The sequence below is a fragment of the Equus quagga genome, chromosome 5 (genome assembly GCF_021613505.1).
Source record: "Equus quagga isolate Etosha38 chromosome 5, UCLA_HA_Equagga_1.0, whole genome shotgun sequence".
In the NCBI taxonomy this organism is placed as follows: domain Eukaryota; kingdom Metazoa; phylum Chordata; class Mammalia; order Perissodactyla; family Equidae; genus Equus; species Equus quagga.
Window position 1 is genome coordinate 14,090,837 of NC_060271.1, and position 23,751 is coordinate 14,114,587.

General features: G+C 50.6%; 1 protein-coding gene across 5 annotated transcripts in view; it reads left to right on the plus strand.

The window, feature by feature from the left end:
• ERI3 (ERI1 exoribonuclease family member 3) overlaps positions 1 to 23,751 on the plus strand; it is a 126,971-nt gene that overhangs the window by 30,907 nt on the left and 72,313 nt on the right. For all 5 annotated transcript variants that reach the window (XM_046661093.1, XM_046661089.1, XM_046661091.1 and 2 more), the window contains 3 exons: positions 946 to 1,062; positions 7,339 to 7,398; positions 11,696 to 11,787. In XM_046661093.1, the coding sequence (XP_046517049.1) occupies positions 946 to 1,062; positions 7,339 to 7,398; positions 11,696 to 11,787 (269 nt within the window). The remainder of the gene's footprint in view (positions 1 to 945; positions 1,063 to 7,338; positions 7,399 to 11,695; positions 11,788 to 23,751) is intronic.

A 23,751-nucleotide genomic window follows, 5' to 3' on the forward strand; every position in this document is an offset into this window, starting at 1 on the left:
GTTAGCTTTTCCTCTGCTTTGATTAAATTTTGCAAACTGTTTTTGAATATTAAAAAGCAATAATTTTTTTTATTCTCTCTCCTCGCTTTCCCTGTTCTCTCTGGTGTGCGTGTGCTCTCTCCTGCCCTCTCCCCCTCTGGTGCGTTCCTCCCTTCCCAGGAGCGATGTATGAGGCGTGCTGCACAGCCAGCCTTCTGCAAGCCTGTTTGCACACCAGGACCTTGGTGCTGTGCATCTCTATTAAATAACGGAGACAAATTAATCTTAGAGACACCAAACAAATTGTCACTCCTCCTCCTTCTCTTCCATTACGTTCCAGTGGACTGGGAAGGGCTGGCTAAGCGATTGCAGGGTGGGGGTAGCAGGCTGGAGGGGAGGGTGTATTGCCTGAGAGAAAGGTGGGAGGCACTAGCTCCGATTACTCTTGCTCAGTTTTCTCCTTCTCTTTGGTATCCCCTTTGCCTTTATTTATTATTTATCTTTTTTGTTGTTGTAAAAACTAATGAAGAAACTCATTGACTCTGTTTACACTTCATATGCAAAAGTCTGTGCATTGGTCTGTTGGCTGGTTGTCTATATGGCTGGAGATCCAGGCCCATTCCAGGGCAAGGACCTGGGCAAGGAGAAGGGCGGCCTACTTCTAGGGGCTCAAGTGAGCCGGCCTCTGCTCGAGACCCAGTTGGGGAAACTGGGGTGGATTGCACTACTGTCTTCCTTCCCCTTTCCAGAGATAATGGTATGTGTGTCCAGTCCCTAGAACCTGTGAAGATATTAACAGTGGGAGGGTTGGGATTGTAATTAAGCTGGCACCATCTCACTCAGTCTTGGGTTTGGCCTGGCAGGAATTAAGGAGCACAAAATGCTCCCTCATTCTTTACTCTGAGTTATTTGAAATGGTTAGTTAAAAAAACTTATTCTTCCTTTTCTGTGTCTTTGCCATTCCAGGAAATCATCGAGTTCCCCATCCTGAAGCTAAATGGCCGGACCATGGAGATTGAGTCTACCTTTCACATGTATGTCCAGCCTGTAGTCCATCCACAGCTTACTCCCTTCTGTACAGAGGTAAGGACCCTGGGGCCAGGCAGCAAGGGCTGCTGGGACAGGAGCTTTTTGATCACTGATGCTCTATAGAGGTTGCATAGGGAAAGCTTAGGTCTTAACAGCAATTAAGGCAGGTGTACATTAGACCCAGCAGGTGGCTTTTTATAAAGTCTGCCACTTCACCTGGGCCACTGTGATCATTGGGGACCCAGGGAAAGCAGTGGCACAATCTGTCCCAGCCTCCCCAATATTTTCCCTTTCTTGTCATCCCTACCCTTCCTGGTGACCAGACCCTTGTTGTCCAGGAGCAGGAAGGTGCTTCTGGGGCTCAGCTTCTTTTCACTTCCATTTCAATAGGGCCCCTTGGCAAGAGGTGAAGATTTCAGCTTCTTGGAAGGATAAGTTATGTTCAGGCTTTCTTACATTTTGGTGATGTTTTTCAGTCCTTGAGCAAAGTGGTCCTGTGTGTGAAGCATTGGTTGAGTTTGTGGGAAGCACAACTCTATCACAGAGGAAAGAGAAGGGCAGTCCAAGTCGGATATGAGGACAGCCTTGACAAGGCTGAAATGTCCTTATTCTAGGCTGGTACTGTACTTGGTCACCTTGCCAGCAGGTTAGTATTGGCCCCATTTTACAGATTTTGAAACTGGGACTAACTGGAGATCTTGGTGCTTGCTCAAAAGAGCCTTTGGCAGAGAGGCGGTACCCCTGAAGAGTTCTGGCTCTCAGGGCTGTGTGGAGAAGCCTTCTGTGGCTGCTTTCCCCTGTGATGTGTTGTGTTATGCACTCTGTGGTGGCCACAGGTTGTAGTGGAATCATGGGTCAAGTATGTGTGTTGCAAAGGTGATGGGAAAACATGAGTGTTTCTGGAATCTTTTAAGAATTTGGGTCTCAAGTACATTAGAGACTTTGTGCCATCATTTAGAGACCTACTGTCTATATATGAGTCAAACAGGAGGAAAGAAGTTCTTGAGTAATCCCAAAATAATCTCCTTGGTGTGGAGGAAGGCTGGGGAAGGGCCTGCCTGCTACTTGGGGGGCTGGTTCAGTGGGCTCTGAGGCTGACTTAGTCCAGATATGAGGTCCCAAGAATCACTCCGGGGCTTGATGCCAGTGTTTGCCGCCTGACCCTGTGGCCTTTTGTTGCAGGCATCCAACTGCCAAGGTGTTTAGTCTCTCAAGCCTTTTGTTGTTCCAGTGAATGATGTTGAGGTTCTTGCTCCCTCTGGGGTTTACGGATTTTTTTCCTTTTTCCCCTGGGAATTACCTATACCACCAGGGGGCGCTAATTTGTCCTTTTTGCCCCTTTTGAAAAATCACCATTTTAGTGATGACGAAAATCCTCTTCCTTACAGGAAGGGAAGGGAAGACTTCCCTTAAACCAGCCAGTCGCCTGAGCCCTCCACTGGCCTGAAAGTGTAGTGTCCTCTTGTCCTTCTCTTCCTCCTCTCTGTGTGCAGACTCCCCCTTGGGTGCTCCAGCTCCTGCTCAGCTGCCTGGTGTAGACAGGCAGGCCCAAATTTTGGAAAGGTTGCTACCTGTTTATGGATGGAATAGAGCGCTTTGGGAGCTCAGCCCCTGGCAGGAGTGGGTGCTGGAGAGGATTGGGGAAAGGGGTCTTTTTCAGAGCAGGGCTGCTACTGCTGCTTTTTGCGGGGAGGGGTGGAGGCATTGTGAGACCATGATGAAAGCTATGTTTCCTTGTTTTTTTTCCTAAGTTTCACTCAAGGACATACATACATCATTTGGAGGGTAGTAGGCATGGTAGTGTTGGGATCCTTGTTATGAAGCCTGTTCGGAAAGTAAAGATGAAGCGTATGGCTGTACTGCAGACACTGAGTCTACGATTTTGTCTCAGGCTTCCAGAGCTCAAAACTCTCCCAGACCTGGTGCCTGCCTTTTTGTCCAGCCCCATATCTCCCTGCTTCATCTCTGCCTCACTGCCCTTACCCAAAGGTCGCCTCTGCACGTGAGGGTTCTTCTGCCTGTACCCTGCGCCTACTCTCCTCCCCCTGGCCCCTACTTGTCCTCCAGGACTCTGCTAAGGGTCACCTTCTCTGGGAAGCCTTCCCTGAGCCCCACGCTGCACATGCTCACCCCAACATAGCACCAATCAGATACATTATACTGTAATTATTTATTTGTCTCCCCAGTAGACTGTGAGTTCCTTGAGGACAGAAACTAGACCTGATCCATCTCTGTCCTATTGTTAGGGCCTGGTACCAAGTAAACAATACGCGTTCCTTAAATGAATGAATATTGTCAAAGAGTTATTCAACCACACCTTGCCTTACCGCAGAGAAACTGTACTGCTGACTTGCTCTTTTGAGTAAGTAAAGTCGTCTTTGGAAGACCTCAGATCATCTAAATAATGCCTTGTCTCCACACCAGATGGAATGTAACGCGCAGAACGGGGGCCATTGTTCTGAGACCTCATCCAACCTGGCAGTAGCTGCCTTTGGGGGTAGGGATGGAGGTCGTTCTAGCCAGAGGGAATCTCTCATTAGTAAATTTGGGAACAGCCCAAACCTTCAGATTGCACTGAAGCAGCTCCTCTGGTAGGATTTTCTCTCGTGCACAAGAAGTCCTTAAGAACCCTAGCCTATGTGTGTGTCTGTGTGTGCACGCATCTGTACATGTGTGTGTATGCATGCTCATACACACACGACACACATGAGCACACACAGGGGCACATGCTTGTGTGGGGAGAAAGGGTCAGTGCTGAGCAGCAGGAAGAGGGATTCTGCCTGGAGTGAGTCTGTAGCCCACATGTGGACACTCACTGCTCTGTGTAATGAACATGTTGTCAGCCTTCTTGAGGTCCTTTCTTAGTTCCGGTTCATAGTCTGTCTGGAGATGTGGTTCTGACAGAGAAAGGATAGGATGTGTTCCGTTCCTTCCCAAGCGCTTTCCCTTCCACCTCTGGGATCTGCTCCCACCCCTCGGATCTCTGTCTCTAGCAGCTAGGCTGCCGCACAGTCCCTGACCATGTGCAGTCTTTTTTCTTGTTGTCATTCTTGTGAAAAAAACTAGAAAAAATACCTGTTTTGCTAAATGCCAGTAAAGGCCTTGTCTTGCACCTGTACTTAGAAAGGGTGAGATTTATTGGTCTCTTTGTCTGAGGAGAAAGAGCGGGTCTTATTATCAGATTGCACACCAGAAACAAGTGCTTATGTAATCAACAAACTGTCTTGGTGTCAGAATACGATTGTGTGGGAGATAAACGGTGAAAGGAGAAAGCGCTGGATGCTGACATGCTATTGGCACTGAGTGTCCTGGGCTGCTTCCTGTAGTTGCTCGTGTTTATGGTGAGGCCAGCTCGTTCCTGGACAAAGCGCATGTGTGGGTGGGGGATCTGAGGAACCAGCCATGTTATCAGTCAGAGTCAAAAGCCCCTCACCTTGTGGTTTCCTGCCTGGAGATGCGGGAGTTAATCTGTAATCCCTCAGTGAAAGGAGCCACAGAGCACACATTAATTCTTCCTCTCACCTCTCCTGCTGGAAGTGGTTAAGGTCTCTGAGCTCTGTTTAGCCTGTGAGCCCTGGTTCTCAGCTTAATAATACTTGGCTTTGCTCTAGTACCTGTCATTGTGAGGATGTGAAAGCTTTTTACAAACGTATATTAACCCAAGTGGGAATGGGCTTAAACTGCAGCATGAAGGATTTAAGTTATGCCTGAGGCAGAACTTCCCGGTATTTATTTTATTAAATTGTCTCTCTCCCTCACAGCTTCTAGTATAGGTCTTACAGTTATCTTAGAGGTAGTCAGTATCAGGTACAGGGACTAACTTTCTTAATTTCACCACTTCAGCCAGTGCCTTGGCAGACTGATAAGAAGTGATCCATCCTTGGAGGGATTAATAGAGGGGAGTGAGCATGAAAGGATGCTTCTAGTTGAACCAATAGCTCAAGCCTCTGTGACTCTGGATGTTGAGTTCAAGTCCTTTAGGAACTCAGCTGTAAGCCATGTCTTGCTGGACCACAGGTCGTCTGGGAAGCTTGGAGACAGGGAGCTGAGCTCACTAGGCTCCTCCTCCTAAGCTGATGACCCTAGGATTACTGACCTCTGGAGCAGAGTGCGAGAAAGCCCTAGGATCCTGGAGCCCAGGATGGAAGAGGTGGGCCTAGTCTGTAGCGAGAGATCCTGCAGAGCAGCGCTCTTGTTTCCCTTTTTGGTGTAGTGATTTTCTCTCCCCACATCAGCGATTTTCCTAGGACCCAGAGCAGGTGCTGGTGGGGTACACAGAGGCTGACCTCAGTCCCATCTCAAGGAGGGAGGGTTCTGGCAAGGGTGCCATTGGTGTGTGTGAGGGAGACTTTCTGGAAGCCTTTTGGTGTTCAGACTATCTGAGTGACCCTTGGTGGGAACCAAGTGAAGGAGTAGAGGTAACCTTGCCCCAGGAAACTCAGACCAGACACAAGGCTGGCATGCAGGCCCTGGAGCTTTCCAAGAAGTAAGAGTGGCTCTGTGTTTTCCAGGATAGTCCTGACGCTAAGCCCCAGCTCCAAGCTTGAGGACATGGCTTGGCCCTGGAAGAACTAAGCAGGAGAGAAGATGGGCCAGAAAGGGCAGTGGTGGGTACGTGGGCCATGGTCAGTCATCTGGATGTTGGACCTGGAGTTGGCAGTGAGCCTGCTCTGGACTCTGGTCCCTACATGCCTGAGATAAAACACAGGGCAACTGCCCACTCAGTGTGTGGCTCTGGAAGATGTACAGGCTCTGGGTGCTAGCTGGGCTGGGCATAGGAGGGAGCTGCCAAGAAGAATGCGGATTCCATGAGGGCAGGATTTTCATGTTTTTCTTCACTGCTGGATCCCTGGTTCCTAGAATGGGGCCCATCAATAGTTGCTGACTAACTAAAAGGAGGAGTCTTAGCACTCCAAGGTTACAGCTGCTGACCTGGGGCCCTTCCCATCCCCTCCAGCCCTCAGTGGACCATCTTTTCCTGTCTTTGGCTCAGGCCCTCCCTCTACTGGGCAGTTCTTTGGTCTCCCAAGCAAGGAAAGGGTGTGGAGGTGCCAGCCGGGTGGGCATGCTGTGGGTTAAAGCCTTGCGAAACAACAGTGTAGTTAATCTTTCTAATTTATTTTCCTTTTAGACCATGGGAAGTCTGTAGGCAGCAGCTGTTACCCAATTAAAATACAGATTAATATAAAAACAGTTTCTGGAATATAAAATAGAGTGGCTGTGTCCTTACACTTCCTTAAAATACCACCTAATAATGACTTGATGAACTACAGAAACCCACCTAGAGGAACTCAGCGTTCTTAAAATGAAAATTTCTTCCCTAAAAGGTGTGTATTACCATTCCTTGTAAGTTGCTATGAGAAAACAACCCTCCCTCTTAGAGCCAGCGGTTTCTGTGAGTTGGGTATTTGGTATTCATTAAATGTAATTATAGTTTAATTGGAGTTTAATCCCCCCCCCCCAACACTTAAAAAAAAAAAGTTTCCCAGCAAGCCTGAGATGCTACTCTCTCTGGGAGTAGCCAGGGGCACATTGGGCTTGGTGATTTCCAGCTGGTCCAGGTCTGTGGATAGGGCCTCCTGCCTCCGGTCCTGGAGGCAGTCTGTCTTGGTCTGTGCTTGAGGGATATTTTCACTTCAAAACAAAACAAGCAAAGCAACAAGCTTGTTTAAACCTAGGCCTCAGCTGTGGGGAGCATAGGCCTGTGAGTCAGAAATCCTCTAGATTGGGTTTGTAAATTAGGCCTTTTTGTCTGAGTTTCCCCATCAGTTAAAGGTGCCTGTTTCCCGCTTGGCCCGTGGGTATTGAGGGCCAAGGTGTGCAAGGTGGATGCCTGTGGGGCTCCCCTGGCCCTTCACTGATGTTGGAGGGGAAATGCTGGACCTCGAGGCCCAGAGAAGGGGTGGACTTGAAACCAAGTATGCCTGTCTGGTGTGAGAATTCCTCAAGTTCTACAGGAACTTCTGTGAAGCTTGGAGGTGAATTTACTTTAGACTGTAATTTGTGGAGAGTTATTGAGCCTAGTGAATACAAAAGATACATAAAATCTTTCTTTCCCCCCCCCAAAATAAAGGCTGAAATAGGTATGAGAAACACCTGTGGTCAGCGTGTAGCTATGTATCCCCATCTCAGGGCAGGAGATTGTGGGGGGAAGTTCACATTGTGTCCTGGGACTTGATTCCCGAGGCTTCTGTCAGGTTCTGAGCCTAAAGCAGTGCAGGTCAGTGTCTTTTACGTAGAAGGAGAAAAACAGAAAGAAAAGGATCCAGTCGAGCTTTGAGTCCCTGCGCCCTGGTGGTCCACCCATCGGCTATTTTTCTTTCCTTTCAGCTTACCGGGATTATTCAAGCCATGGTGGATGGTCAGCCAAGCCTGCAGCAAGTGCTAGAGGTAGGTTGAGTGACCTTTAATTCCTGACCTCTGACCCCTTCCTGCTGCCTTTCTCTCTCTCCCCTCCTGAGGATGTAGCCGTGTAATTTGACTATGATTATGGCTTGATTAGAATAACATTTGCTGTCACATCAGTGACATGCTGTTGTGAGTATTGAACCATTGATCTGTCATCTCCAGCTGTTCCCGTCAGGGTTACTGACAAGATGTCCGAGTGCTGCCAGGAGTCGGGTGGAGGGCCCCCAGCCCTCCTGGCCCGTGGCCCGGTGCTGGCCAGCTCGGGGCAGCCTTCGCCGGGCTGGCTGGGGAGTGGGGAAGCTGAGCTGTGGCACTGTGGGACTAGCCCCGGGGACTGGAGGTGTTTTTGTTTAGCTTCAGTGTTGGCTTCTTGTGGCATGTGAGCACTTCATTAACTCACCCAGAACTCCCCATCGATGGCTTTTGTTTGCTGTCAGCTCCTCCAGGAGGTGCGGCTGGGCCCGCCTGCCCCACTGCAGCTTGCCGCTGGATGCATTGTGCCTGTCAGGGGTGCAGAGGCTGCACTGGGTAATGATTCCTAATCAGAATAATTACAACAATTGCCTATGTGAGGGAAATCAAATTAAAGGCTTTAGAACCCTTGGCAGAGACCACACTTCTAGGATGTTCTCCTCGGGGGAACTGGAAAAGGTTAAGATGCTGCTTCTTGTGCTCCAGCCTGAGGGAGTAAGGAAGGGCAGTGCTTGCCCTCAGCTTGTCTCCCAGCCCCTTCCGCTCGTAGGTGGAGGTGGGGGGCGGGAGGGGGGCTGTCCAGAGAGGGGGAAGGTCCCCCTCCCACTCCCTTCTCTCTAGGAGGAGGAGAGAAGAGAAAAAGCCTGTGGATCTCCTGAGGTGCTTTCTTTACTTTTAAGACCAGTGAACCTGAAGCTCAGCTCCATCAAAGCACAGGAGAAAGCAGAGTGTCGGGGGGCTAGCAGGGCACGTCTGCATTGGAGGTAGTCAGCCTACAGGAAGTAGGGTGGTGGCAGGGAGAGGAAGGAAGAACTCTCTATTTAGCCAAGGGCCTGTCCCGTGGGGGAGAGAAAAGCAGACTGAATTTGCTGGGGCTCCTCAGGATGGAGTCAGGGCCAGAGAGACAGGTTTCGGCTCACCCTGTGCCAGAGTGTGCTCCCTGACCCTGGAGAGTGCGCGCCTGGGCTCTGGGTGGGCTCGGGGTTAGGGGTCCTGCAATAGACTCGGAGAAGATAAGATGAGCTCTGAGGTGTCTCCCAGCCCCACTGACCCTCTTTTTTTGAGGGGAGATTCCCTCCTATGACAGGTGGCTCCTCAGCATGGACTACTCCCTACAGGACCAGACTCAAGGAGAAAGAGGGCACCCGTCCTTCCCTGTGTCCCAGCCGGCATCCTCAGCCAGGGCCTGGCCCCTGTTGGAGGCCAGAGGACAGGCAGCTTTTCCCTGGAATGTCTTGGGCTGGGATCCTAAGAGGAAAATGCTGCTCTAGCCAGCACCAAATCAAGGCTGTGAGGTTATGGGTTTTTTCCCCTCAGTGGTGCCAATTGAGAGGGAGATAGGGTCTTCAGGAGACTTCCTCCTGCTGACCCCAGGCCAGCCCTGGAGCAGGATGCTCAAAGGATTCCCAGGAAGCTGCTTTCTGCTGCTTCAGCATACTTTATGGCTGAAGAGGGAATATTCTTGGTATCAGCCTGAACAGGGAGTCTCTGACAGGACAAAGAGACCAGACTGGGCTCTGCTTTGCCGATTGGCCCTTAGTTGGTTATAGAACTAAAGAACTCGGGGCTGGCCCCGTGGCTGAGTGGTTAAGTTCACACGCTCCGCTTCGGCGGCCCAGGGTGTCAGTGGCTCAGGGTTTCGCCGGCCCAGGGTTTTGCCGGTTCAGACCCTGGGCGTGGACATGGCACCACTCATCAGGCCACCTTGGGGCGGCGTCCCACATAGCACAACCAGAGGCACTCACAACTAAAATATATAACTATGGACTGGGGGGCTTTGGGCAGAAGAATAAAAAAAAAAAGAACTAAAGAGCTAACTTCTTGTCCTAACCAAGGCCCTGAGCAGGCAGCCAGCTAGATGCTTGTCTGACTCACTTGTTCTAAGTAGGGCTCAGGCTGGGCTCCTCTGGGCCTTCGGTAGCTGGGAGGGCTGGCCCAGCTGACAGGGGTTTTCTTGGTGGTTCCTCGAACTCTTTATCCATTCAAGCAGCGAAGGGAAGGAAAAGGACAGGTCTGATTCCAAATGTAGTATCACTTCCTGGACAAGCCCGTGTTAGAAGATGCTCACTGAATATCTGCTGCATGACTGAATGGCCTACGCCCTGAGCTTCCAAGGACCCCAGTGAGTACTGGGTGCTCCTTATGATGAAGGCTTGGTCTTGCTGGCCGTTGGCTCCTGACAGTCCTGTCCTGTTCTGATTTCTTTTCCAGGACCACTGTGCAGGAGTTGGGGCATTGGGGAGCCCCCATAGCAGGTGGGGCACTTGGGGATTTAAGGCCAGTGAGCCAGAGTGTTAACTGACTTGGGGAACTCCAGGTTTGCCTTACCTCTTTTCTTATGCAAAGTCTGCCTTATTTTCTGTAGGTGACCCTGGGGAAAGGATGTGCATGCGTGTGTGTGCATGTGCGTGCATGTGTGGGTGTGGGTATGTGTCTGTGTGTGTTCATACAAAGGGTTGGATTAGAGTGGCTGGGGAGACAAACCATTCAGGAGTGGAAGGTCGAGAATTCAGCTGCTGGGGAGCCCCTCAGGCTAAGGAGGATTCTCTGGTGTGTAGACTGTGAAGAGGGTGGGCATCGTCTGGCACTGGGGAGCAGTTCTGGTGTTCCAGGAGATAGGACGGCTGTAGCCATGGAACTAGATAGGATCCTTGGCGCTGCTCAAGGACTGCTCCAATATGGGCCAGGCCTCCAGGATCTCTGAGGTGTCCAGGAAGCCATCCTACGCCAGCTAGAAGTAATCTGACTTCACGATTTCCATGGGCTCTCCATTACCTGCTGGGCATACAGGACCCATCACAGTCTGGCCTAACCTAGTCCCCCAGCCTCCATTCCTGTCCCTCCTTTCTACACCATGTGGACTTCAGTCACATTACTCCCTACTCCTATTTCAATCAATCAGCAAATATCTATTGAGAAGATGCTGGGCTGGGTTGGGGATTAAGACAGTGAATGAGACGGGAGAGTCCCTGCCTTCGTGGTGCTTAGTCTGGTGAGGAAGGCAGACATTAAACAGACACTTGCTTCTCAAATACAAAATGATCGTCCCTGTGCCTTTGCCTCTGCCTGGAGTATCCTTTCCTAGGTTCCACCTGTCAAACAAACCCCACTACCAGGCCCCTAGTTCAGTTATGTTCTTTATGAAGCCTTTCTGACTCCTTTCCCTGTGAAAGGTAGAGCTAGCCACTTCCTCCTCTTGGTCCTCGAGGATTCAGGTCACTTCTCCATTGCTGCATCTATTATATCGTATTGTGATGATCTGTCTTTCTCCCCTTCTCAGCCCACTGTCTGTTTTGTGGTAGACAGTTAATGCATTATCACATAGAATTCTCAAAACAACCCTGTAAGGTTAGTCATCCTACCTCGTTTTATAGATGAAGGAGACTGAAGTTCAGAGGGGTTAAATGACTTTTAAATGACTTCCCATCAGGGATACAGCCAAGATGTGGAAGAGCCGAGGTTAGAACCCAGATATGGCTGACTTTCGATCCTGCATGTCTAGCTACTGTGCAATCTCGCCTTTAAAAATAATCCCCCTGTGTGCGTGGAGCAGTGGTGTGATCTGCGGCGCTCCTGCACCTGTCTGGGATCTTCTGAAAAGCAGTCAGTGCTGCCTGGATTCTTTGTGTCATTCTCTCGTTATATACTGATTTTAGTGTTTGTATTTCCAGTGTGGGTGCCAAGAATAAAACCAACCAAAGGGATGAAGGGAAAGGAAGGCTTAAAGTGTTTAGGAGCAGCTTCTTTCCCTGCCTGGGAATTGAGCTCAGCCTTCAAAAGATTCTGCTGAATTTGAACCCTTAACCAGGAGAGGATAAGGGGACGGGCCACAGGGGACTGACTGGACGGTGCCCTCCCCCGCACACCTGGGCTTCCGTGCTCTTCCTGCAGGGGTCTTCCTGCAAGCGCCCCACAGTTCTGAGCCCGGGCTGAGAGCCCAGAGTGGAGCCGTGGCTGGCTAAGATTACATTTTTCTCCTCCTCTGATTACCAGCAGCTTATCTGCGTTTCACTGTTGTGACTCTTCACAGACTCAGGGGAAAAAAAAAAAAGGAAAATCTCATCTGTTCTTGTTGTGTACTTTTCAGAGGGTCGATGAGTGGATGGCGAAGGAAGGCCTCTTAGATCCAAACGTCAAGTCAATTTTTGTCACCTGTGGAGACTGGGACTTGAAAGTCATGTGAGTATGAGAAGGGCTGCTTTGCTGGAAGGGCTGGGAATCTGTGGGACCAGGGCTTGCCTTTCATAGGCTTAAATGTCCAAGCCGACAGGGCAGCTGGGTCAGGGAGTCCCTGGATCTTTGGGGCTGCCAGGCGAGGAGAGGCCTGGGGGCCCTGCCTTCTGCCCTGGACCAGGAAGTGGGCAGGCCAAGGACTCTACCGGAACTGCTCTTGTTGGGGCCTTCCTGCCGTTGCTGGGTCTCGCTGCTCAGGACAGCCCTTCCAGTTGTGGGGCTACATGTTATCGCCCTGGAAGGAAGGAGATAAAAGAGAGTCTTTAATTAAAGCACAGAAAGGTTAAGTAATTTGTCCAAGAACACACAGAGCCAGGATTCAAACCCAGGCAACCCTTCTCTTAACATATACTATTGCTGCCCTCTTATCTGGGATACAAGGCCCTGTGATCCATCTGAGCACCAGTATTGGGATGAGAGAGGGCTGCTTCCAGACAGCTGCCCAAGTCACCAGCCTCCTCTTTCCTCCTTTGTCCCCACTGCTTTTTCTCCTTTGTCTCCTGATCCTGCCCCAGCTATGGGAGACAGAACTGGTTCCTTTGCTGGGTTGACGCTTCTGCCTCTTGTCTATCCTCTTGGATACCTGGCTTCAAACAGCCCCCAGGGAACTAAAGGGGGGTGGAGGTGGAGGGGGCAGTGTTTGCTGAGGATTGATAGAATCGATACCTCTGTGTTCTTTGTGACTGAAGGCAGCAGCAAGCATTCTGTGTGCGTGTGTGTGTGCTTTTGAGCATAGGGTGGGGTGTTGGTGGGGGTGGCGTGGGGAGTAGTGGCTCTGGAGTGACATTTCCTGCCAAATCAGTCATTGTCTCCTCACCAAAGTCCTTTTTATGCCTTTTGGATGCTGAGCATTGAGGTGAAGTTATGTGCCCAGGTGGGTGTCAAGCCTGCTGTTGGACACCAACTCCTTAGGTGAGAAAGGAGGAAGAACAAGCCCAGATCACATAAACTCCCACACACCTCATCTCCCGCGTCCCTTAGGGCATGTGCACACACTGCACACCTCCAGGCTTGTATACACATAGCTCCCAGAACTTCAGAGGCTCTCTCTGCTCCCAGATGATACTCATTTGTCAGGGAAATGATAGAGGCCACGCCTGGAAGCAGATATGAATCAGAGGAGGGGTCCATGGAGAAGGGGAGGAGGAGGAGGAAGGCTGTTGCTCTTGTTTACGGCATCCTGGGCAGCTTTGAGCACTGGAAGCGGTAAGGGACTTACGTGGAGCTCTGCAGCACAGGAGGAGCCATTCGGGGCAGGACAGGGTTCAGGCTGATAACAGACAGTTCTGGAGCTCATGTGGCCCTATCAAGAGGCCCAGTTCCTCCAGGTAGCCTCCGAGGACTCCCACTCTTGCAGTGGTTTTCTCTCTTTGGCATGCTCATGTTCCCAACATCCGCATTTCTGAATATTCTGCGTTACCTGTGAATGGCGTGTACATATATGTGTATATGAAAACCTTCCTGTGAGGTTGGGGACTGTCTGGCTGGGCCTCCGCAGCTTGGAGTTGGTTTCTCCATGAGAAGGAGAGGGAATTTCAGAGGGCGTCGTCATCTTTGGGTCTGGCCTGCAGCACCAGTTCAGCCCTTGGCATGCTGGGCCCTGGACAGATTTTGGTACCTCAGGAGGCCGCCGTGCATTTTCACAAGAAATGATGTAATCAAGAAGAGGGATTGGGTTTTGGAATCCAAGCATATATGAAAGGAAACCAAATTTTAGTGAGCACATACCTTATCTCATTCAGTCCTCCTAACTACCTTCTCTGGTAGGAGGTGGTATCTCCCTTTTATAGATGAAAAAGCAAAATTAAAAACTGAGGCTCAAATTGGTAAAGACTCATAGCTAGACAGAATTGAATTCTCAGACCTTGTAGCTTCCAAAAGAGATGATACGGGCAGCCTTTGGAGGCTGGTTTGGGTTTGCATTGGGAAGGCCAGTAAAGCTCTGAAAAAGAGTGTGCAGGGAGGAGGCAGATGTCAGTTGGCAGGGGCTGGGGGAGGAGAGCTCTGTGGCTGCCTTTTAGAAGCAGGACTCCGCAACTGCTGGGAAGGCTCTTAATTAAATGTGTAACAAAATAAAAACAGCCAGAGAGGAAACCTAAGTAGTGCCGCGTGACAGTGCACAGCTTATCCGTGTTCCTGGAACCTCTCATCAGATGGCTCTCATCAGAGCCATCACCTTTTTATGCGCCTGGTAAAGGCTGCTGATGAGCCTGACAAGGGTGGTGTTAAATTGACACCCACAACTTGTTAGTGTGTGGCTTACCTCTTATTTTGACATCCGTTTTCAGATTTAACTAAGTCTAAAGAATTCAGCAAATATTTTCATTTCCCGCTCTAGTTTCCTGGAGCCATAGCTCCTTCTCATTGCTGTCCTTCCCTTCCCTCCCAGCCCCCTCCCCCAGCCAGCTTCACATCACTTTTGTTGGAAAGGGCCTGATTAGTGAGGCACTGAGAAATGGGGACTGAAGTGGCAGCAGGAATCCCACTGGAGAAAAGAAACCTGCTCCCACCCTGACAACATCATTTTGTGTCCATCTTTTGTTAAAGCCGGATGAGTTGATACTCCAGGTTTACGTGGGCTTTGATGTTATAGCCACAGATCCTGCTAAGGTGGGTTTCAATTTAGTGGGTGCCGATTTAATTTTCCTCTAAACTGTTTAAGAAGTGACACGTTGTGGCTTTGGCCCTTGGTCGGCTTGCCTTCCCCACTTTTCGTTTGCTTTACCTGGTGTTTCTTGAAGCTCCTTGTGGAGTTTGGTGTACTTTCACCAACTTTCTTCTCTGTTTACCCAGGCAGGGAATGTCTTTGGAAAGGGGGTCCATCTTTGATATGGTGGGAAGGTAGGGCTGGTGCAGAGTGAGGAGTGACACCTGCACAGGTGCCACCCTTGAGGAGCTTAGATTTTATTTTAGCCTGTTGCTTGAAGATCTGTACAGCCACTCTCAGAGTGGCTGAGAAGATGGACCAGAGGCTTTCCCAGTGGCCTGTGGATCTGAGAAGAGGAGCAGATCAGGAAGAAAGAAAGACTCGGAGTAGGGGTAGGGGTGGGGGCAGGGGTAGGGAAGAGTGACATGAAGGGAGGACCTGGCCCTCAGTGCAGTCTGGGAAGAGGCCCTTTGGAGGGGGTCAGGATAATCAGACACTGCTCTGGTGGGGCCAGGTCCAGGGGCTGCTCAGAGTCAGTTGAGAGGACCCTCACCTAGGCTCAGACTCGGCTTTGGAAGGGGTTTTCCTCCCATTGGAGGTTGAACGGGTGAATGCTGGGCTGGCATTTGGCTTGAGGGTTTTTCGTATTTTCCTTGTGAGGTGTGCATACCACACCCCTCTGTTGGTGTTGTGCAGATGTGGACCCAGAGCACTTCAGGTTTTAGAAAATGTGGAGATCAAAAGATTTCTTGCTCAGATTATCCCACTCACTGTTTGATTTGGGGGCATGCACTCAACAGGGGCTACCAAGGGTAACTTCAGGGCTGCAGTCAAGTGGCCAAGACTATTGAAGAGCAGAGACTGCTGTGACCTGAAGGGAAGTCCCATCATGATGGACCACATACCTGGGAGAGCACTGTGGGGTAGTGACTATCCTGTTGGGGGGTGTAGACAATGGCTGAAAGGGAGGGTCAGTGACACGCTTGCTGGGGGTCAGTCTGTACCCTCTTGGCATCATTCACCAGAGTTGACCACTTCGTCTGTCTTTAAACACCTTTTACCTTTGTTTTTCTTATGTCTCCTGTTTCTCTGGCTTTTCCTTCACAGTCTCTTTGAAGATGCTTCTTTCCTTACTTTTTTCTTAAATTTGGTGTTTCTTAAATGTTAGTGTTTCTTTGATCTCTGTCCTAGCAGTTTTTTTTTTATTCTGCACACTCACACTTTCCAGAGTGATCATGTATTTTGCCATAGCTTCAGATGTCCTCTGTATGCTGAGGTCTTCCATCCTCTTTCTCCAACTGAGAAATGGGAACTGACATGGCAGCAGAGATCCCACTGGAGAAAAGAAATCTGCTCCATGTGGCATCTGGACTCCAGGCATTCATATCCAGCCCTGTATTATATGTCTCCACCTGGATGTCCACAGACCCCTTAAAGCTCAGGTGTTATCTTTCTCCCAACACCTTGTCCTCCAACATTCCTTCAAATAATGACTGGTACCATCTACAGTCATGGGCTGCGTAATGATGTTTCAGTCAATGACAGACCCCATGTATGACAGTAGTCCCATAAGATTAGTACCGTATAGCCTAGTAGTGTATAGTAACAAAATCACCCAGCGGTGCATTTCTCAGAATGTATCCCCATCGTTAAGTGACAGATGACTGTAGTCAGTAGTTCTGTCAGAAACCTGAGTGTCATCCTTGATTCCTTTCCCTAGCCACAACCAATTAATTGCCAAATCCTGTTGATTCTTCCTCCCAGAGGTTTCTCAGAGTCATTGCCTTCTCTCCATCCCCGCCACCACTGCCCTAGTTAAGGTCAACACATTCTTCTTGGATTACTACGAAAGTCTTCTAATTGGTCTCTTTGACTCCAGTCTTGCTTCTTCTAGCCCCTTCTCCTAATTGTAGCAGATTACGTCACACCCCTGCTTAACACCCTTCAAGGCTTCCCCTTGCCCTCAAGGCAAAGTCACACTGTTTATTGCGGCTTTCAAGGCTCATGCTTACTTCTCTAGCCTCATCTCTCATTACTCTGTATGCATTCCCCTACCCTCCATCCCAGCCAGATTCTCCAGCTGGCCAATTCCTAAGGATCTCTCTTAACATCTTTCTCTAGGCGCTTTCCTGTGTGTTCCTGGAGCACATGTACTTCTTCACACATGAAATTGTATTGTAGCTACCTCTACTTGTCTGTCTCTTTCACTAGATTGTGAGCACCATTGTAACCCTCAGACAATGCTTACCTGTGGTAGTTCAATAAGTATTTGCTGAATAAATGACAATGAAGTACTGGAGTGGGCCTGTGGAATCCCTGCTCAGGAGGAATGACAGGAGTCATATGGGTAGATTCAGGGAGAATGGAAAAGAAGAAGAAATCGTGACCCTTCCTGCACCAGCCTGAGTGTGGGAGGTTAGAGAACTATGCTGTCAATGTCAAGAAGCTCCTGGATTTTCTCACCAGCGGCCCTGCAGGTCCTGTGTAATGGGCCTTCTGTGGTGGGAACTGGGTGAGATGGCCCAAGGGCTTGGCCCCTGGAGGAGGAGTTTGGTCCTAGGAGCCGTGCAGGGCTTTTTCTGAGAGATCTGTGCCTCCAGGACTGAGGGCTGGGATTGCTCCAGAAAGTTTACCTTGGATGATAAAGATAGCCAGCATTTATTGAGCACACGTTACATACCAGGAGTCCTGCTGTGCTATTTCTCCATTGTCTCATTTAATTCTTACCACAATCCTGTGAAATAAGTTCTTTTTATAACCTTGTTTTTTTTAAACAAATGAGGAAACTGGGGCCCAGAGAAGTCAGTAAGTTGTCAAGGGCACACAGCCAGTTAGTGGCTGGGCAGGGATTTGAACTTGGGCGTTCTGACTCTAGAACTCATGTCTTTAACCACTATGCCATCTGGCCATCTGCTTCTGTCCTTCACAGCCCATGGCTTTGTGCTGTGGTGGCAATGCCCTTCCTTCTCTCCTTTGTTTGCACTGAGTGGCAGAGCCTGGGGATGTTCTGACACCCTAGGCTGCTGGTACCTGGGCTGGTGTTGGTGGAGGTCTGGACTGTTAGGTTCATTTTGATATGCGGGTGTGGTTGGCCATGAGGTGTGGTGAGGGATGATTTGGGGCCTTCTCAGAGCTTCCTTGCTGAGCTACAAATGAACGAATCCTCAGATCTGTTTTAAGGATACCGCTTCCACTGTCACTTTGGACCCCTCTGTCCCGTAGGATGTTTGGAAGCCTCTGGGGCATCTCATCGTGTCACTAAGCTCACGAGAGCCTTGTCCCTTGCCCAGGGGTATACCAGTTGGTCTCAGCACTGAACTGCATCACCTTTGATTAGCAGCCTGCTGGGGGAAGGGGCTTGAGGAAGAAATCCCTGGCAGTCCTGACTTGTCTCCTTTCCCGATACTTTTATCTGTCACTGCAAGCGCTTGGGCTCCCCTCCTGAGCTAATTAAGTTTGCATGTGTTTAGACACATTGCCAAATAGGGCTTAGCAAAGCGGAACTGAGCTACATCTCTTTCTGAGTAGGGAAGGAAGAGTATATGAATGCTCCTCCTCAAGGGCCAGAGAGAAGCATGGATGACATGGAGTGGCTGTGTGTACGGACGAGAGGCATTCTGCCCTGGCCCTCCTAGGGACACAGCAGGCCTGCAAAGCAACCTTCTGATTGGTTGGCAGGGGCAGGTGAGGGTCCACCCTCCAGCTCTCTTAGTGAGCTGAGCATTCTAAGGGGACTGAAGGTATCAGAGGGCAGGCTCTGATGCATGATTTTTCTTCCAGGCACAAGCAAAACTGAACATCGAGTTTAGTGGGATTTGCAGGGGGAGTTCATAGGGCCATGTGCTGTTTGCTGCCGGCCTGAACCTATCTAGCTCTTAGGTCTAAAGCCATGTGTGACTGGCAGAGTGCAGGTGGCCCTCTTTCTAAGTCTGTGAAAAGTACATTGGAAACATGGACAACCAATGGCCCACATTTTCCTTTTTGCCAGAAGACCCCAGTTCCCCCGCTCAGTCTCCTGCTCCCTGTGAGGTGGCGCCAGGGGAAGGTGGAGGAAAGGAGAGTAGTATCCTTCAGAATCTCCCCACCCTGCAGGTGAGGTTCAGCCTAATGGGTCACCATATTGAGGTGATGGCTGACGGCATGTTTTTATGTCAGACTGATGCCTGCCTTTTCGCTGGTGCTGGTTGGCCTGAGGTCTGAGATGCCCTGTGGCAGAGCATACTTGGGTCTTGCCCAAACAGCAGATATGGGGCACTACCATGTTGTGGACTCATTCTCTGAGGTAAGGAGTGAGGATGTTTCCTATAGAAAGCAGGAGAGCCAGCTGACAGCCCTGCTCAGGGCCTCACTCCTGTAGCTATGAGGCCAATGGGTCAGCTTCCTAGCCCCAAAGCGGCAAGATGGGCTCAGAGTCAGACCAGGTTCCCGGTGCACACGAAGTGTGTCTGTGGGGTGGGGAAGGGGTTCTGGAGGTTGTATAGGAATTCTGGGCCTCAAGCTGCAGCCTAAGCCCAGATAGAATGAGAACCAGACCTTCTGCCCTCCTTTCAGCTTCCCTAGAGCCCTCTCGTCAGCAGAGGTGCATCGGGTTAGCCCCAAGAAGGCAGCTTGAGTTGATGGGGTCATGTTTCAGCTGCAGCTAATCCAAGTCACTCGATATAAATCTCTCCCTGCTGCCTCTTCCCTCCCTCCCAGCCCCAACCCACAGACAGGGAAATGAATCCTGGCCCTCGCCCTGAATACATCATGGCAGGCCTGCCTCTAATGAGAGAGGGCCATTCATTGTGGGGTGAAGCTCCCTGCAGAGCCTGGGATGCCATTAATTAAAGAAGAGCCACCTGAAGCCAGTCGTGCGGCGCAGCCTGCCACGCTCAGATGGAGTGGTAGTGGGGTAGCCTCGTTAGCCTGACAGCTCCTTGGGCCGCGAGTTCCCCGGCTCAGAGGAGTGAGCGGTGCCCCGCCTCCACCTGAGAGCTCACATGCCTCTGGAGCCAGCCTACTCTCTCAAATGCGGGAGCCCCTCCTGCACGTGGCCTGGGGCCTAGAACTGGCAGTAAAGGGGCTCCCGATTGTGGGCTTGGCTAGGGATTATCTGTTTCCTAGGTACAGGCCTTAGGGCAGGAGCAGGTTTCTCTGGAGCCCGAGGAGGGTCCTGGTTCCTGGCCTGTGCTCCCTTCCCACTCTTCCCCATGTGGTCCTGGAGCTGCAGCTCGACAGACAGCTTGCCTGCGTCCTTCGCTCAGAGCCTGAGTTTGGGAAGTTCGTCTGCTCTGGAAGGACTTTGGGCCTGGAGGGACACTGGAGAGAAGCGCTGCTGTCAGGTCAACAGCACACCCCTCCCTGCAGACAGAGCCTCTGCTGCTCCACCTTCTGCCGCTTCTAGGCTAAAAGGTGGGACTCCAGTGGCAGCCTCATGTCCTGTCTCCTGGGAAGGTGTCAGAGGGTTTAAAGCACTTTAGTGATTATAGGAACCCCTGGAACGGAAGTTTTGCTCAGTCAAAACCCTGATAAAAGATAAAGACATTGCGTAGTAACTGGTCAGGCTTTGAGGTGTTGATGTCAGCGGGAGCCTCGCGCTTTGGCCTGCTGCAGAGCTGCTGACTGGCCAGCTCTTCACTGCCTAACTGGTCCTGAGGCAAGTGTTGCTGCCTAGACTCTGGACCCTGGACTTATATATGGAGCTTCCCTTGACCACCTATGAGGCTCTTATCACCGCCTCCGTCTTGCTGGCAGGAGGGCTGTAGGCACTGAGACCTTTGCCGTAGCCCAGAGTTGGGGTAGCTCAGCCAGTCTCTGCCCAGCGTGGCGGGAGGACAAATTGCTCCTGCCTCTGTGGCTCTTCGGGGCAGTCTCTGGAAGTCTGGTTCTATGCTCTGTGGCAGACTCTGACAGACAGGCTGCTTCAGAGAGCCTCAGAGGCAGCTGGGGGCATGGCTTGACCATGTGATCCATCTCTGCTTCCCCAGAGTGGGCCTGGTACAGAATAGAGGCAACATGTGGGCTCCCACCGGGCCATGGCCTTCGAGGCCTAGAACTTGGGCTGCACTCCTTTATGTTTTGAACCTTTTTGGACCTTCCCAGGCCTTGGCCACTTGCTTGGGCCCCTCTGTCATCTGGCAATAGAGAGTGAAGGCTGGAGGGCTTGTCCCTCGAACTCCAGGGAGAAGGAGCCTCTGTTGCTCCTGGACAATATTTTCCTATGGGTGAGATACAGTTTAGATCAGAGTTTCTTGAAGCTCTTTGTGTGACTCTTGAGCACAACTTTCTTTTTTGTCATCTTTTTCGAAATCAAGGTATGCAATAGGTACAGGAGGATGCATAAAGTATACAAATGTAAAGTGTACAGGTCGGTATATTTTTATGCAAGTGTATACCTGTGTGACCACCACCCAGATCAAGAAAAGGAACCTTTTGCTTCATCCCAGAAAGTTCCCTTGTGCCCCTTCCCAGTCAATAATGTTCCCCCGCCCCCGCCAGGTAACTACTGTTCTGACTTCTTTTACTTTCAGGTAATTTTGCTTGTTCTTCGCTTTCATATAAATGGAATCACACAAGAAGTACTCTTTTGTATCTGAGTTCCTTTGCTCAACATAACATACAAGAGAGTCCTCCATTAAGACTGTATGTATTAGTTCAGCCTTTTTATTGCTGGCAGTATTCCATTGTATTACTGTGCTGCAGTCTATCCTCCTCTTGTTGGACTACCTGCCTTCTTTAGTCCTTGAGTACATGCTTGTTTGAGTGAGTATGTGAATGTTCAATCTGATATGAGAATCTCCCTAGGCTTATGAGCTTATCTCAATCCCCCTCATATTTTAAAACCTCATTGCAGTCCCTTGGATGTGTAGTCTTCACTGTCTCTTCTGGAATCCGCGCTGACCTCCCTCTTCTCTGAACTCCTGTGACAGTGAGAAGCTGATTCCAGACCTGAGGAAGTGGCCTTTGAGCCGTACTGACCCATTTACTTATTCTTTCAGCAGATGCCTCTTGAATACCCGTTGTATGCCTTGCACTATTCTAGGTATTAAGGATATAGCAGTGGACAAAGAGAGAAAACTTCCAAAGTATCCTGCCTTCGTGGAGTTTACATTCCAGTGCATGCAGCTAGCACTGCCCTCTGCCTTCTGGACCCTGATGCCAGAAGAATCTTTAGTCTTGTTCAGGCTCCTCTATCCTGTGGGATTCTGCAGGAGCTAGGCGGCAGTGGCCCTTGCCACCTTGACAGGGCCTCTCTAGGGCTTGTGGGCTTTGGTCTGTCTTAGCTGCTGCTGCTGCTGCTTGGCAGTGAAAGGGTTTCTCAGTATTGGTACTTCCCCTTCACTATCCAGCAGTCTGATTCCCTCTGTGAGAGGACAGAATTAATCTCCAACTTTCCATGCCTGTAAGGTGAGTGACCTCTGTTTTGTCAGCGCTTGCCAATCTGTCCTCTAATTCCCAGCCAGGGTAATGGAGACATTACTTTGTGCTAAAGCAAACCACCAGTTCTCCTAGTGCGGATGCCGCGCTGATCCGGGCACTGGGAATGGCAGGGCAGCTCTGTGGGGATCTCCTCGCAGGTGTGCAGGCACCTGGAGGCTACAGGGGTGTTGGCAGCTGAACACCTTGGTCCTGCACTGTGGTTGGCAGATTCAGGGAGGGGAGATGCCCTGCCATCATATTCTCCCTAAGCACCATCCATGCTGGTGGAGTGGCTGCTTCAGTTTGGTCTGAAATAGGTTTCTTTTGTCAGGCTCCTAAGAGCACATGAGAGACTGCAAACACCTGAGTGAGGAAGAAGAGTCGGGGAGCAGGGGTCTTGGGAGATGAAGGCCAGGGAACTCAAGGCCGTGACTGGCATAGTGGCCTGTACCTGAACGATCTGTGGACTCTGGGAGCTCAGCTCTGTAGGGCTTTGAGAAGGGCGGCTATGAGTGAGTGGGATAAATTCTCAGTGTCCCTGGCTAAAGGGTGACACGACTCAGGCTTGATAGTTCTGTAAAACTGTTTCTTCCAAAGCCTGCAAGGATGTTGGTTAGGGGAAGAAAGCCAGCCAGCCCAGTGAATCCCGGGAGCCTGACAGGCCTTTTTCTCTGCAATTCTTTCTTGCAGGCAGCCCGAGGCAGCCTGTCTCTTTGTTAACAGAGTGACAGCAATGTGACACCATGGAAATAATTACTAACAAATCACGGTGCTGACTGCAAACAGCTCTCTGTCTTCAGAGGCATGTCAGGGTGCATTAGAGCAGGACTGGAGGAGCGGCACATGTGGGGGCTGTAGGCGCAGCCCGCACTCAGATGCTCTCCTCCTCTTCCCCCACCCTGACCCCTTTTTGCTGTGTCTGACTTTCCTGCTCATGGCCTTTTGCACTAGGTCGGCTACGGGACCAGCTGGCTAACTGGCACGTGGCTAGTCCCACTTTCTCTGGGCAGGTAGCTGGGACTCCTGTCTTTACTAAGGAACACCTGGGTAGTGATGAGATCCAGGAGTTTTTCCATTACAGGACCCCCAAAAGGCGAAAGGATGCTCCATTTCTGATTTACTCTCTGCCAGTTGGTACCAGCTTCATCTGCCAGTGGTTTTGGGGTGACAGAGAGTATTTGCTCCAGCTGGACCCAGAATGTGGGGGAAGCCTTGCATCTCAGTGTTGGCTCAGCTCCCTTCCCCCGCTAGCCCTGGTTTCTTCTTCAATTGCCATAGTCAATTTTTGGTAAGTCGACTTTGTCCATTCCCTCTTGGTTAGCAGAGTGATTGCTCTGACTGTCAGGGCTGTAAATAATGTTCCTGGAGTGTGTGGCTGGAGGCGGCTGTGTGGGGTGGGGAAAGGAGTGGAAGGAGGAGCGGCACTCCGATGGCTCTCTCACTCGCCCCCCTCCCCTCTCATACAATATTTATCCAGGGATGGGAGTCAGATGCAGCGACCTCAGGGGTCACCCAGTTAAATAGCTTCTGAACCTCCCTGCATTCTAATTGCTGCAGTTGTCCTTTGCTCTGGAGACTTCTCCTCCCCATTGTCTGCTGAGGCACACACTAATGGCTCTCCTCCCTGGCCCTGCTGGGAGGCATGTGTGTCTGCCCGGGAGAGGGAGAGGGCTCATTGCTACCTTCCTTTCCCCAGGGATAAGGGAATCTAGGGCCTATTAACAAGTGGCTTTAGCTAGGAGGAGCACAATCCCCTGCCTCTCCCCTGTGCCCTCCCCAAAGCTGGCAGGAGAAGGAGGCCCAAGCACTGGGCTTGGTTGACAGGGCCAAAGGGCTTCACCCATTTCCAATCCTATGAGCAGAAT